Source organism: Rhinolophus hipposideros (genome assembly GCF_964194185.1).
Source record: "Rhinolophus hipposideros genome assembly, chromosome: 12".
Classification (NCBI taxonomy): Eukaryota; Metazoa; Chordata; class Mammalia; order Chiroptera; family Rhinolophidae; genus Rhinolophus; species Rhinolophus hipposideros.
In genome coordinates this window covers 56,271,306-56,287,522 of record NC_138058.1, presented here as the reverse complement: position 1 = coordinate 56,287,522, position 16,217 = coordinate 56,271,306, and the positions used below count along the sequence as shown (strand labels likewise).

Below are 16,217 nucleotides of genomic sequence, written 5' to 3'. Positions count from 1 at the left end.
GATATCCATTCTGACAGGAGTGAGGTAGTATTTCATTGTTGTTTTTATTTGCATTTCTCTGATGATTAGTGATGTTGCACATCTTTTCATATGCCTGTTGGCCATCTGTATGTCCTCTTTGGAGAAATGTCTCTTCAGGTCCTCTGCCCATATTTTATTTGAATTGTTTTTTTAGTGTTGAGTTGTACAACTTAATAGAATTTATATTCAAATTTACACCTCTATCTATATGGTATAAGACACTTACATTAATGAATCAATGTATTAATGCATTAATGAATGAGTTAATGAAACTTAATTGATCTTATGGTACTTGCTTTCCAGTCAATGCTGAAAAACGAATGCATCCCTGTAAGGAAGGATCATTTTCTTTGGGGCCTCTGGAGTAAAAGAAAATAAAGACCATGAAAAGGGAAAACCCTGATGGATGCTTATTTCTCTGGATGCTCTCATCTCCCTATTGGCTTCACCAAACTTGGATACTGTATACACTTCTCAGAAAAATTCCTTCAAATCTTCCTCACAAGTGTCACTGATGCACAGACAGAAGACCATCTTTATGAGGTGAGTAGACAGTTACATTTTTTATTGTGAGGCACAGCCATCTGGCTTGTGTTTAACAAACTCAGATTCTTCCCTTATGCAAAATGAGCTATAAGAAGAACTTATTCTCTCTCTCTCTCTCTCTCTCTCTCTCTCTCTCTCTCTCTCTCTCTTTCTCTCTCGGACTTTTTTCTTTGGGAGGATAAGGAAGGGATCAGGCTGGACACAAGGAAAAGGGAAGAAGCCCACTCTGTCAGTGGGAGGTACTCTCTCCCAAGGCCCTTTGCCTTACCTTATTGTCAACCCTCCCCCATCCCACATCTGCTCCTCTCACATAACTCCCCAGCTTCTTCCACTTTCTCCCTCCGTTCTCCTCTTCCTCCCAACCAACCTGCCATATGGGAGGCATATTGGATATCCTTCACCTAGACTCTGATTACACTGAGCAAAGCCAAACCCTGAACCCAAGAAGGTTGGGACAAAAGGAACTAACACAGCTTACTACATACTTTAACCTTCCCCAATAACGTATTTCATTCATCCAAATTCCAAGCTATGGTTGGTGGGAAGACATGAGAAGCAATACAAATAATATAGAAACTTTTAAGATCACAACTCAGGGGACTTATACAGAGAATGATAAAATCTCTTAGATATCAAATGCACTCAATGGCTATTAAATCGTCCAAGCACCCACATTACCATCTGGCGTCATGCCTTTTATTTTATCATGGGATAGTGTAGATGCTATAAAACGATCAACAGCCTTCTCTAGAAGGTTTTGCTTTACATTTATTGTTACTATGCTTATTTGCCATGCCTGGACCTCAGCCCACAGCCTATTTGAGAATCAAAAGGCCAGCACGAAAAGAAATGGCTCTTCATGAGTCCATTCCTTCAGTGCCAAGAGCTTTCTCCCTTGCTTTTTGGTGTGACGACCATGAGGTTACCACACGAAGTCAGGACAGCTATTGCAAGACTACAGGGCAATAAAATCGTAGGTTTATTTATTTGTTTCTAAAAGGGTTTAAACCACCTAAATCACTGTGTAATTGCAAATTTCACATTAGAGGTCTTTTCTCCTTCAGGATTACAGCAGAGCCAATGTTGCTCCTTATGAAGGTAACTTTTGGGGGTAAGGGGAATTTGTGACTTGAAACCTTGTCCAGACTGAACACAAATGTCATCTCTACTGCACTGAGATCTCTATTATACCTTCATTTTACCAGACAGGTTCATGATAAGAGCATCAGCCTGATCCTCCATACAGAGTGAGAACAGGTTCCACACAAGGGGCATGACAGTCAGTGGATATCTGAACTGTGGCACAGCACCGACACTCTGGCTATTTTTCTCTGTATGACTTCTCCAGAAACCTAAATGACAATGCCTAAAGAGCAAGAATCATGTCTAATTCAATAATATCTTCCCACCCCTTACCATGTTTCCTATTTCAAATACTCAGTAAATGTTCATTGAGTGAATAAGTGTGTTCAGGCCTTAAATCTACAACCATCTGTGTGGGCTCTGCTGGGTCTGTCTTATGAAAAGCCTGATATGCCTTGAGAAGAAAGACTTCTGATCCTTAAAAGTACATGATAAGATGGCTGCTCTGACCAGCTATGTGACTTTGGGAGGCATTTTACTCTGTGTATCTCAGTGTCTCCACCTAAAATAGAAAGAGTGGGACTAGCTGAAGTCTAAAGTGTGCTTTAATTCTGAAAAACACACAACACCTTCTACATGGTCAGCAGGAAAACGTACTCCATGAAAGTTTCACAAGAGCAAAACAAAGTATCTTGTTAGCTAAGACACTGTCATATTATTTTAACCAAAAACCACCCCACAGAAACCTAAATTAACCTATATTTGTTGAACTATTTTTAGGAGAAATGAAAAATACATTGAGTGATAAGCATGCATTCATTCAGACTTTATTGTATTCAATCTACATACATACCCTCACCCTAAGCATAGAAAAATGGGATTGAAAACAATGGTTGTAGAGCACTAATACCTTGGTTATCAAGGGAGGATTTAAGATTACACAGAGTTAATTATACACTATATTTAATTTAAGAAGGCCTATGATAACATTAACTTGAAATGACAATAGGGTTTTCTTTTTTTAATTTCCAAACACGTAAGTTACCTTATTAAATCAGGGTTGACCAAAATAAAATTCTAGAGAGCACCCTTTAGTGGCAAAAAAAACAACAAAACAAACAAAAAAAACACAATTACTAAATAGCAGTTTTGTCCTGAGATTACAGGTACTGGGCAAATAATACTGCCATTTATTGAGCACTTATTACATTTCAAGGACTGGCCTGGAAGTTTTGTATGGTTGTAAGACAAAGGATTTAAGAGGCAGTTTTCAATGTCATGGAGAAAACTGGACGTCCTATTTCACAGAGCTCAGGTTACACTTTAAGATTCATTTCACAGAATGTGTCTGCCCCGCCACCCCAGTGTATTCCTGAACACTAGGGCTGGCAGCTAACCTTAGCACATTTTCCTGAATTTTTATCGTACCTCCTTGGAATTCTGAACTGCGGTGGAGAAACTCTGTAAGTCATTTTTCTTTTTTATTTTCAGCTCAAAGCCCCTAATTTCAAGTTGGCAAAATGAAGAGAGAAGCAACACTTTAAAAAAAAAAAAAGAAGGGGGAAAAAAACGCAGCTCAGTACCTTATAAAAATCTTCCTGAGTCCAGGGGTCTTTTAATTCAAACAAAATTAGATAGCATCCATGATTTGAGAGACATTTAATGAATAGCAAAAACATTTATATATTTACAATTTGTATTTTTCAGTAATCTACATTATCTTCAGATCTTGGAATGTCCTATAATACCTCATATATATATCACATTGTGTGCTCCCCACCTATGTGTCATATAATGAATTTCTGCAGGTAGCACATCTGATAAAACTGGTGCTCATTTCTCAAAAGAGCTTACTAAATATTACTGCTGCTTGCTACAGACCTAGGCCAAAGGAAGACAGATATCTTCATATCTTCTGATTCTGAGTTTTTAGCCCTTTCCTTCTAGACCCCAATGTTTCAGCACTCATAATAGGCTAATTCCCCCCACAGAGGTTGCAAATTCTAACACGAACTAACTGGTCTGTCCCACTTCGTAGCAGGCTCCATGGGCCCAGATCCCCCAGTTTTTAAAAGGAAACTAGAATGTAGAAACCTCCTCATGTTTAAGTTTTGGAAACTTTGAATGTAACGAAAAGAAAATCCAACTACGTGTGAAACACTGTCTAAGCCAAATAAAACAGGTTTTCTGCCCAGGTTCCTGCCTCTGGTTGCAGCTTTCAGCCTCCGCTCTTCGGACCTTTAAGGACGACTGCTCAAGATACACCTTCTTGATCAGATCCTGAGGACTGTGGTGAAGAAATTCCAGAAGAGAAAAGTCGCTGGGTGCTTCTGATGTGCTTCATGGTCACTGGTGAGGCAAGTAACAGCTGATCTTACTCAGAAATTTCCTTATTGACCACTTCCTCATTGTTTGGATATTTCCACCAGTTTCCAAGGATATGAGAGCTCCCAGTAGCTACTCTAAAACACTTCTTTACTCTCTCAGTAGCCATCGGCTGTCAAGTCTTTTTCTTTGTGGTCATTAAAGCCTGACCTTCAATAAAACCCACACTAGTTTTCTGAGTCAGGCTATGATTTCTCTGACAGGGATGATGAAATATCTTCCGGAAGGCGGAGGCACTAAGACAACGTGCAAGTTTAAAATGGGGTCAATGGGTGGTGACATTTACAGCTATATGAAGAGAGGACTCCTCTATTAAAAGTCTACCTCATCATGTCACATCTCTCACCATTAACTAAAGAAAATGAAGGTGGGACTGTGTTTTCATTTGGCCGTAGATTTTCTCTGGGGCCGTGCAGCTTCAGAATTTAAATCTCTGCTAATTTGTATAGGTGTAAAATATGTATCTTGCATAAATTCTATACACACTGCCTTCAACCCCAACCTTTCTTGACTACAGAGCTGTCTTACATGGGTAGAGAGCAGGTATAAAGCCACATGCACTTGGATCACACAAAGACAAAATACATAAGGAAGCTTTGCACGCACTAGGAGAAGTAGCTAAGGGCCTTGTTGAAGCTTCCACAGGAGGTCAGGATAGAGAACCCTGGGAGGGTGAGAGTACACCCTAAGTGGGTTCCATGCAGATTCTCCGGGCCAGCTGTCAGACGGCAAGAGGCCTACTATTATGTACATGTATATGTATGTATGTACATGTTGGAACCTTAAACGTTACAGGTTAAGCAACTTGATGGTTTTACAGTATCGTGGGAGCTTTGTTCCTTTTTTTTTTTTTTTTTTTTTTTTGGTTTCTTTAAAAGATGAATGGAATGAGGGCTTTACGAGATTTGGGGTAGTCCTCAAAGATCTTGAGGTAGAACCTAAAAGACAAGTAAATATAAATATAATCAAGGTCAATAGTTGAGATTTGCTGTGTCTGAAATCCTTCTTACAAATCAACCTACACTTATTCAGAGCCTGACTCTTCCTGACGGCCATTTGTCCATCTTCTTTCTGTCTGCTGCATCCTATCTCTTATAAATGTTGAAGTTTCTTGTATTCAGAAATAAAAATAACCAGAGAACAGTGGTGATGGTTGCCCAACATTATGAATGTACTGAATGCCACTGAATTATACACTTAAAATGATCAATTGTGTGCTATGTATATTTTACCACAAATAATGTAATAACTAGAAAGAAGTACTCAATGGATTCAACTGGAAAATACAGGAAAGCAGAGACCCTCAAAAGCTATGGGCAAGGTTAACTCTAGAAAAATGTTCCCCCAAAAATATCTCTTCCTGAGGCTTGGGAATGCTGAGAAAATGTTATCTTGTATTATGAGTTGAAGTGTGTTCCCCCCAAATATATGCTGAAGTCCTAACCCCCAGGACCCGAGAATGTGACCTTATTTTGGAAACAGGGTCATTGCAGTTATGACTTATTAAGTCGAAACGAGGTCACAGTGGAGCAGGGTGGGCCTTTAAAGCAAGATAATGACCTCATAAGAAGAAGGGAAGAGACTCAGAGACAGACATGTAGGAAAGAAGGTCATGTGAAGACAGAGGCAGAGATTGGAGTGATGCAGCCATAAATCATGGAACACGAAGGATTGCCAGCCTGCACGAGAAGCTAGGAGGAGACAAGGAAGGATTCTTCCCCAGAGCCAGCAAAGAGAGCATGCATGCTTCTGCCCACACCTTGATTTCAGACTTCTGCCCCTAGATCTATGAGAGAATAAACTTCTGTTGTTTTAAGCCACACAGGGTGTGGTCATCTGTTTCAGGTAGCCCTGGGAGACTAATATGTCTTATAAAAAGGCTTTCTCCTAAGTGAACAGGCAGTCCTCTTAACTAGTTGAAGCTGGTAGCTCTCAAGTTATAATCAAGATGATAACACTCTAGGTACCTTAGTTTGAACTGGGAGACAAATAGTAGTAATATGTTACAAGAGGTGTCTGGATTAGAGAGGTTTGGTGAGCTCCCTCTCGTAAAGCCCAGTTAGCCCTATGAAAAAGAAGCCTTCTGCCCCTCCCTCTGGGGAGGCTGACATAGCAGGACAGAGCCTCAATTTGGATTTTATTGTTGCACCAGCTGGAACCCTCTGGGTGGAATTGCTGTCCCTCCCCTGAGCAAGCCCAACTGAGTCCATGCTTCTCAGGGACCCTCCAACTGCTGGCCAATGCCCTCTTGTCCCCACTCCCCCTCGGCCTCTGCCTGAAGTGGGGACAACCGTTACACTGACTGTTTTACAGGCTGGGCACCCTCCCCCACCTCAATGCTAAGGAGGTGGCAGAAATAAGTTATGAGGAGAGCTGTTGTTTCTTTCATTTCTGACAAGTCTCTGCTTGTCCACTCTGGGGAAAAGAACCCATTCTTAGTATAACCTTCAAGACTATGAAATTAATTATTAGCTGGACTAAAACACCTGTGCAGGAGCTTAAGGGGTTCCCCCTGGGTCCTGGTTCCAAATCCATTCCCTCTGGATATTCTCTCTCTCTCTCTCTCTCTCTCTCTCTCTCTCTCTCTCTCTCTCACTCACTCACTCCTCCCCCCCTTCTCTCTCTCTACCATGGGCTTTCTCTTTCCTCCAACTACAAAAGCCATTTTAGAGAAAGGATCTGAAATTCGCATTTAAAGCCTGATAACAATTTAGCACGTTAGCCTTTCTCTGCAGTGATACTTTTAGTTCAATTTTATTCCCACCCCATCTAGGTGCAGGGGTTGGAGGAAGGTGGGACTTTGGAAAGCTTTAGGCTACACCTACAGAGGAAAGGTTCTAAAACCCTGCAAATTCGTGGCATTTTCCAGGTGATGGGACAGTCCTGAAATTACACAAGAGTAATTGGTTACTCTATCTTCCCAGGAAACCAGCAATGACCTTGGCTATGATTTAGTGGGGGTGGGAATAGGGAAAGGAGGACAGTACCAAAATAAACCCTGAGATTACGCAGATTCCTGTGAGATAGGAGAAATGATCCTGGAGTTTCCAGGGCTCTGTGATTACCTGAAATCTTAGCACCATACCTAGAATTAAAAATAGCAGCCACACTCGACACAGATCTAGTGCTTTTCCCCGGGGGTTCTCTATCGTGGCTGTACCTCAGAATGATCTGTGAAGCTCTGGAAATTGCTGCCCATGGTCTTACCCACGGAACATACTTTGAGAGATGTGGCGAAAGTGAGTTGACGTGAAGCATGGAAATGGAAGCTCCTTCTTGTATCTCTAGACTCTTACATGTAGCCCACTACCAACCAGTAGCCGTTGCCAGCGAGGCCTGCTAGGAGGGCACAGAGCCTCCTGGGACAACTAACTCATATGGATACAAGGCACTTCCCTCTGGGAAGCCTTCTTCAACAGGGTACCTTCCCTGGAGTGCCTTTGTCTGTACAGGTTCATTTTCGCTCATAGAAAAAAAAAATGTGTTACTGCTACTGCTACTGTCATCCAGCTAAATTCCTACTGCAGTGAAAGCCCAAGAGGTCAGATTCGCCAGTCCTGATATTATCCCATCTACTTTACCTTATAAAGCAAAATGTCTTAGGTTTCTACATCTGACTCGGTGCTAAAAGCCTGTTTGGAGAAGAAAGCTAAGTGGATGTTGCCAACTTGATTGAAAAGTTTACCTGTGGTGGTGAAAAGCTCTCAGCCCAAGGAAACAAAATGAGAAAAACGCAAATGCAAGTGCTGGGAGGGACCAACTGGCCAGGGCAAAGCCGATCCATTCAATGATCTCGCCAAGGAAATTGGCTCCAGAAACGTATGCGAACAAGCCACCTGCGTGCAGAAGAATCAAAAAGTCAATCAACAGACATGGATCATTGTGACATGAAAGCCCCTCTGCTTTGTTCTGAAATATGTAAGGGCAGCTAGAACGAATGTGAGGCTGGAGATTCTCTTCCCAATCATCACAGGGTGATGGAATCTTCTTGGGGAGAAAGGAAAACAAAACAACAGCAGAATATCCTGGAAGCGTGAGGAGTGGCACCAACTGCTTGATGGGCTCCATGCAAATATTTAACAACTGCTGAACCACTGGCTCCGGACAGGATGAGGATGAGGGGCAGGAGGTCCAGGTTTTGTTTCATTTTATTAAGTAACATTTCCAGGCCACTTGTCAACTTCTCACTCTTTCCCTGGACACCCACACAGCTGGTCAGCATATTTCACATTCACAGTAGGGCAAAACAGCACACTATATGAAAACAGTAATAAAAACCTGAATTGATATGAGAAGTAATTTGATTCTCCTTTGGCATCTGCCCTCCCACCTCTGCAAAGCAGTACCGTGTTTCTCCAAAAATAAGACCTCACCAGACCATCAGCTCTAATGCAACTTTTGGAGCAAAAATTAACATAAGACTCGGTATTATATTATGTTAGACCCTATATTATATATGATATGATATGATATGATATTCCCGGTCTTATATTATATTACAATAAGACCGGGTATTTTGATATCAGAACTACATTAGAAATCAACACATTTCTAATCATAGTAAATATATCTACACTCAAAATTTCTGTCCCACACTAAATTGGGAAAGTTCACTTAACACAAATACTCTTCATTCCATTGTTATATAAAGAATATTTTGTTTTTAAATCATTCTCTAACATAACTCAATAGTTGGAAACTAACCTTGGCAATCTACATTTTAAGAGCTTTCTCTGCTCTTCTTTGTCTAGTTATTAAGTGAAGATCTAAAAAATTGACACCCCTAAAGTTCCTTAAGGATGACATTGCAAAAGTGGTTTCCAACCTATCATTCCCCAGACCCTGGTAGAAACCACTGATGTATTGCAAAGGGTCTATAAATTGTCTCTGAATATGGCAAATGCGTATATATTTCAACCTATGGTATTATTTTTGTTTGATATACTGTTAGGATGTTAGCAACATTTACGTTCATTTAAATGTGCTTTTGAATTCATAGTAGCTTTGTCATAATTTTCTTAATCAATGAATGTCAATCTGCACTAACATCATGTTCAATTTAGGAAATTTTTTAATGTAAAGGGTTCTATTAGGCTGGTGCAAAAGTAATTGCGGTTTTTTTCAATAATTTTTAACCTTTTAAACTGCAATTACTTTTGCACCAACCTAATATGTACACGAAAAAGGATGGGAGCCACTAATACAAATACTCACCTAAAAATATCGAAAGATTACTTGGACTGATTCACTCCCAACTGCTTGTATTTGTCAACTCATACCCTGGTTTTTTGGGAGCAGTTAGGATTTCAAATTTTCTGTGCCTTTATCTCTGAAAATGCACTGTACTTGTAACACCTCCCTTCCAAATTTTTGATTAAGTAAATATTGTTCTCTACACCTTTAAGAAATACAAGTGTCAGGAAACTCACACTTATTACCCCTGACTACTCACTAGATAAGTCTAGTGAGACTCTTTGGAGAGGACAAATTTGCTGGTCATGTATGATTCAGCTCTATTTCTTAATCTAGGAAAGGCTGACACTCTGCGTGTACACGATGATTCATCTTTTATGTCAATTCGAATGGGCCACAGGGTGCCCAGATATTTGGTAAAATATTATTTCTGATTATGTCCATGAGGGTGTTTCTGGATGAGATCAACATTTGAATTGATAGACTGAGAAAAGCAGATTGCCCTCTCCAAGGTGGGTGGGTCTTGTCTAATCCATTGAAGGCCTGAACAGAACAAAAAGGTGGAGTAAGGGAAAATTCACTCTCCCTGCTTGACTGTCTTTGAGCTGGGACTTTGGTCTTCTCCGGCACTTAGACTGGACCTTACACCACCAGCTCTCCTGGGTCACCAGCTTGCAGATAGCAGAACATGGGACCTCTCAGCCTCCATGATCACATGAGCCAATTCCTCATAATAAATCATTTTATACCTCTATAGTTATATCTATATCTATGTCTCTATCTATCTGTCTGTCTGTTTATCTATCTATCTATCTATCTATCTATCTATCTATCTATCTATCTATCATCTTATTGGTTCTGTTTCTCTGGAGAACCCTAATATAGCATATGATAATGTTACCTATCACAGTGAGGTCGCAGCCTCTTTCCTGCCCCAGCCTCACATCCCCCCTCATCTTCAGGGTATTGTGATCTTGCACCTTCCTGAGAACTCTTATACCGCTCTTGAACTTGTGGATTCAGATCAGAAATTCAAGTGTGTTGTGGGGTGGGATGGGATGTGGAGGATTCTGGGGCAAAGCAGGATACATCGTGTCATTTATTACTCATAGTAAATCCCTAAGACAAACTCCCAAGGAAGAGTGGGAATCTGGAGGGCAAGGGAGATGTTACCTTGTGGAATCTTATAGATGATTTCTCCAGGCTTCCTGAGGCGGCGCAATATATAGTCACTATGAATGTTGATTCCCATTCCCAAAATAAATAGGAAGATGCCTGGCAAAGAAGAGAGAGGAAGGAAGTTAAAAATGTACCCTGATTTTGGTGTGTTTCTCACAAGCTAAGTTTTTTTCCTAAAAATGAAGGGAAGAGGTTTGATTTTGAATTCTACTAATTCAAAGAATTAGTAGAATTCTACTAATTCTACTAATATGAATTCTACTAATTCATATCTTAGAATGTTACTAAGATATGGCAAAAAAAAAAAAAGGTAGGCGGGAGAAGCAATAAGTGCTGGTCCCAAATCTGAGTGGAGAGGCTGTGCTGTTGCATAGGCCAAAAAACTGGAAGTGCATAGTGTCACGTGATGGAGACAGGTGGGAGAGGAAAGAAGGAGGCAGCACCACTGTCCAATTCTTAAATAAGCAAGTAAATGAATGAATAAATAGCAAGCCTTTGGTTCGTTGACAAATAGTCAAATCACAGTTTTGATTTGATTGACTATAATTCAACAGCCCATTCCACCCCCTTCTCCTTTTCCATCTTCACTGTAGAGGCCAGAAGGCTGAAAGGTGGTCTTGTGACCTAGTTCTGATGAGAAGATGTAAAGAGAAGTCTTCTGGGGGCTTCCTTGGAAATCTTTTGCTTTTCTGATAAAAGGGGCAGATGGAGCCAGTTCCTCTACTGGCTTCCTCCTCCTTCATTGCCAGATGTGATGCCTTACCTGTCAGGTAATCGTGCAGTGACTGTCATGAGGACCAGAGGTGAACAGGCTAAGAATAGTAGAGCAGATGTCATTAAGATCCCAGGTACTGGGTGACATCAGCAAGCAACTAAAGGAATGCCGAAGCCAACTACCTTTGAACATTCTTCTTATGGAAGAAATACATATTCTTAATTCTTTAAGTCACCATGAGTTGATTTTCTGTGACACATTGCTGAGAGCATTCCTGACTGATAATATCCACTCTTATGAAAGTACTGTGAGCTAGACTGGAGAGCTTGACACCCAGCAAACTGGTTTCCACTACTGCCAAATGACACACACATTCTCCTCCCATTCACTGGTACAGAAAGGGCTCTGGTCTGAGGTGAGACAAGCCAGGATCAGGGATGCTGGTCCTGCATCCCAACCGCCATATCATTACAGACCAGAATCACGGTTCCACACGGATGCCCAACCTCACCTCTCAACAAAGTGTCTTTGTGCTGATCAAAATACATGAGGCAAAAAGCAAGAACAGTTGAATAAAAACAGTCAGATCTACTATCACCTCAATTGCTATGAAATGAAACAATGATTTTCAATCTTGTCTAGTCGAAAGATCATTGGCCTAAGAGAAAGGGACCCTGGGGAGGGATGCCAGTGGTGAGGGAGTAAAGGTGGAGAGAGAGAGGGTAGTAGCACGTACAGCAGTGGAAAAAGTAGGAACCTTGGACTAGATATCTGTGTGTACTTAGGCAAGTCACAACCTCTCTCGGCCTCAGTTTTCTCATCTGTAAAATGTAGATTCTAATAGTACCTATCTCACAAGGATGGTATGAGACTAATTCATGTGTTCATTTATTCATTCATTCAACTAATATTTAATGAGGACTTACTATGTACAAGCACTGTCCTAAACACCAGAGATACAATAGTGAGAAAAACAGTCAACGTGCCTCTTGTCATGGAGCTTAAATTATAGTGGAGGAACACAGAAATGGATTTCAATAATTTACAGATCAAAAATCACATGATTATTACTGTAAAACAGAAAGTCAAAGTAGGATCATGAGATTGAGAGTGAATTGGGGTAGGGTGGAGGTGTTTCTACGTTAAATGAACTGGGGAAAGCTTTTCTGAAGATTTGGCATTTGCCCTGTGATTTGAAAAATGAAAATGCAAAGATCTCAGGGAGAGCAATCTGGTAGAGCCATCAGCAGGTGCAAAGGCCCTGAGGTTAGAATAGTGTTAGAAGGTCTAAGAAACAGAAGAAAGGCACTGCAGTTGAAGCTATAAGGTAAGGGAGAAGAATGCGAAGTAAAAAGTGACATCAAGCATTACAGGCCATGGTGAGAACTTTGGATTTTTAAGTGCAATAGGAAACCACTGGCAGGTTTTAAGCAGGAGAGAAATAGGATCTTATTTCTGTTTGCTATTATCACAAAAGAAATACATATGCTGTGTGGAAGATTAAACATTGATCAGCAAAACTAAGAAAACCAAGACACCTTATTCCTACCACCCAGAAATTATCACCATTAAAGACTTCAGTGCATACCTTTCAAGATTTTCATCTTATATAATATCTAAGCCATAGTCCAATTTCCTCAGGTGTCCCCCAAATACCTCTTAGAGCTGGTTTGTGCCAACCAAGATCCAATATAGTACCACATCTAGTGTATGGTTATGTCCTTTAAGGCTCTTTTAATCTAGCGCAAATCCCTGCCTTGAGGGGAGAGGGAGACACTGACTTCTTGAAGAGACCACACAGTTGTCCCTCAGAATTCCCTCCTTTCTAGATAAAACTGTCTTACTTCCTCAGGATGGTGTTTAACTTATTTCTTTATTCCCTGTATTTCCTATAAATCGGCATAAATCATTTTCCTGTATGGTTATGTTACCAGTTTAATATACAGTTAGGTACATTTATTTTGTTTGTTCTCAATTTTAGGGACCTTTCTTCCATTTAGATTTTTTAACTAAGTTATGAAGTTTCACGATTCAAATGACAAAGCTATATTGAAAGAAGAACTCTGCCTACCATCCCATTCTTTTAACCCTAAACCCTACAGTAACCTTTTATTAATTATTATTAGTTTCCTTTTTTATTAATCCAGTATTTCCTTTTCCAATTTTACACACAGATACACACACATTTTCTTTCTCTCCTCTTTTTACATAAAATGTCGCATGCTAGCTACGTTGTTCACACTTTATTTTTATTTAACCACATTTCTAGAGATCTCTCCACGAGCACACGGAGACACTTCTTGTTTTTATTTTGCTTTGTTTGTTTTTGTGGTTCCAGAATACTTCTTGGTGCATATGTATTAGCCTTCACACAATTAATCCTCTGGTTGTTTATATTTTCAAATGTTCACTCTGACTGTTGTGTGGAGAAGTGGTTGGTTATTGGAGGCCAGAAAGTGTAGGTTGAAGGTCACTGTGGTGGTCCAGGCAAGAGGTCATGTGGCTTGGACTAGGAGGAAGTGAGTGCAGTTTGGAAGAAGTGAGCCCAGTTGGCACATGTTTTGGAACTAGAGGCAGCAGTGCCACATGATGGACAGAATGTGATGTGCAATGCAAAAAGAGGAAATGGGGATAATCGCCATATTTCTGGCCTGAGCCAAAATCATGTACAAACAGTGGAACCTTCCTGGACTTCAGTTCCTCTCGCAGATAAGGAAACAAATTCAACAGTCAGCATTTTCTACGATTTTAGGTAGGTGGTCAGGAAAAGTCTATTTGAGGAGGCATAATTAATAGAGACCTCAATAAAGAGAGGGACCAAGCTCCATTAATATATAGGGACAGAGCATGCTAAGCAGAGGGAGTGGTCTGCACAAAAGCTCTGGGCCAGGACAAGCTTGACCATTTCAGGCCCAGCAGGAAGGCCACTGAAGCTACAGCACATAAAATAAGGTGGATGGAGGCAGGAAAGGAGGTCGGGACATCGGGCTGAGCCAAGGACATTTGGGTTTCATAGGCAGTGGTGAGGGATATGGATTTCATCCTGAATGAAATCCACTGGAGAGGTTTGAGATGGAGAATGACATGATGTTTTTCAAAGCTCTCTCAGGCTGCTGTACGGAGAAAAGACCAGAGAAGGGATGAGAGAGGCGAAGAATGGAATCACTGAAAGTTTACTGTAATAGGGTGGGAAGAAGTGATGGTGATTTACACTGTGGGGAGTGGTGTTGGGTGGAAAGTGGTCAGGTTTACTTACCCAGGCTAAATCGTATGTCTGTGTACCACTCAGCAGGGTATTCAGCGCAGTAAGTCAGACAGTAGCCTTGCAGGAGTCCATTCCCCATGCAGAAGATGAAGCCTTTGAAAAGTAACACGACTGGAAAAGGCCTCCCTCTAGTGAGGAATGAGTAAACAAATGTCCTGGGATATGGGGGAGAAGGGTCAAGTCAGGATCCGTTGGTTAAAAAAAAAAATCAATAAGAGGAAAACATTACAAACAGATAATCACATCAAACCGATTTTAAAAAACCATTTTCCCTTAGATTTCTGCAATGAAAGAACATGATTACCTGGCTCTAAAAGAAGCATTTATGATATTATTTGTTTTGTTTCATTAAAATCCATTTATTGTCTTATTTTATTTTTACAATAGCTTTGAAAGGTAAATGTCATGCACATTCCAAAAGTCAATAAATTTAATCCTAGGAGCTCAGGATTGGATGCTGATGGTTTCTATAAGTAAGAAGTGAAATCCAGATTATACAGGAAGAAAAATAAAGCCTGGCTTACCCCGCCTGGTAATGGAATGGCATTTTGATATCAGCCACTTGACCATATGGCTGTCCATGTCTCTCTTATATGATCTAATTGCTGATATTGTAACATTCCCTATAAAATGGCTGCAGAATCCCTTCAGAAAATAGAAACTTATCTCAATGTTAGGAATTACGAATCTAGAGGAATCTAGGGAAAGGAACTTAAAAAATGTCAATAGCCTCAAAATATTGCCCCAGGTATAATGCTAAATTCTAGACCTCACTATACATCCTCTTTATAATTTTTATTCTTTTATGGTGCAATGTAACAGTCATACAGAAAAGTTCATAAAACTGTATAAATACTTTAACGAATGACCATCAAATAAATGTCCATATAGTCTCTTACCAAGTCAAGAAATAGAACATGGTCATCACCCCCAAAGCCTCCTGTGGGTCCCTCCCTGGTCACAGCACCATACCCACCATCCTGATTTTTATAAAAATCCTTTCCTTTTGCTTTTGTATAATTTTACCACATTTGTATGCATCCCTAAAAATATAGTTTATTTTGCTCATTTTTAATTCCATGTAAATTGAATCATACTCTATGACACTTAGCACATTCTTTAATGTCTTATTTCTTTAACTCATTATTGTGTTTCTGAGACTCAAGCACGTTGCTGTGCATAGCTATCGTTCATTTTGTTTTATTGCTGTATATTATTCTCATGTAAGAATATACCATATGTATTTATCTGTTTTACTTTGACAGATACTTGGGTTATTTCTAGAGTGTTGTACCCACTCAGACATAATTTTTGTTTAACTCCCAATTTTCCCATTCTAATGATTTTTTTATGTTTAAGCCTTTGATACATCTGGAATTTATTTTGTTGTAAGAAGTTAGATAAGAATCCAACCAATTTTTTTCCCAATGCTAGTAAATTTACTAAATATCTCTTTCTCACTGACATGGTATTATACACTAAATTATATATATTGGTTCTTCTTCTGGAACCTTGATTCCGTTCCACTGAGCTCTCTATTGCCAAAACTACACTGTTTTAATAATTGTACTTTTAAAATATGTCTTAATACTGGTTGAGGCCATTTTTACATCATTAAACTTTCTGAGGATTTTTCGGTTTACTCTTGATTGTTTATTTGTTCATGTGAACTTAAAACCAATTTACGAACACCCAAATTTTAGAATGACTCTTAAATTTAAAAATTAGTTAAGGAAACAAAATGGCAGAAGGAGAACCTCCAAGAGATCACTCCTTCATAAAAGTAAAGAAAAAAACTGGCAAAAATAAAAGTCAGGATCAGGTTTTTTT

At 39.9% G+C, this 16,217-nt stretch overlaps 1 protein-coding gene across 1 annotated transcript in view; it reads right to left on the bottom strand.

The window, feature by feature from the left end:
* Positions 1–2,463: 2,463 nt before the first annotated feature.
* SRD5A2 (steroid 5 alpha-reductase 2) overlaps positions 2,464–16,217 on the bottom strand; it is a gene marked incomplete at its 5' end in the record, with an annotated part of 47,741 nt that continues 33,987 nt past the window's right edge. The window contains 4 exons of the mRNA XM_081068743.1: positions 2,464–4,973; positions 7,721–7,871; positions 10,402–10,503; positions 14,379–14,542. Of these exons, the coding sequence (XP_080924869.1) occupies positions 4,907–4,973; positions 7,721–7,871; positions 10,402–10,503; positions 14,379–14,542 (484 nt within the window). The 3' untranslated portion in view covers positions 2,464–4,906. The remainder of the gene's footprint in view (positions 4,974–7,720; positions 7,872–10,401; positions 10,504–14,378; positions 14,543–16,217) is intronic.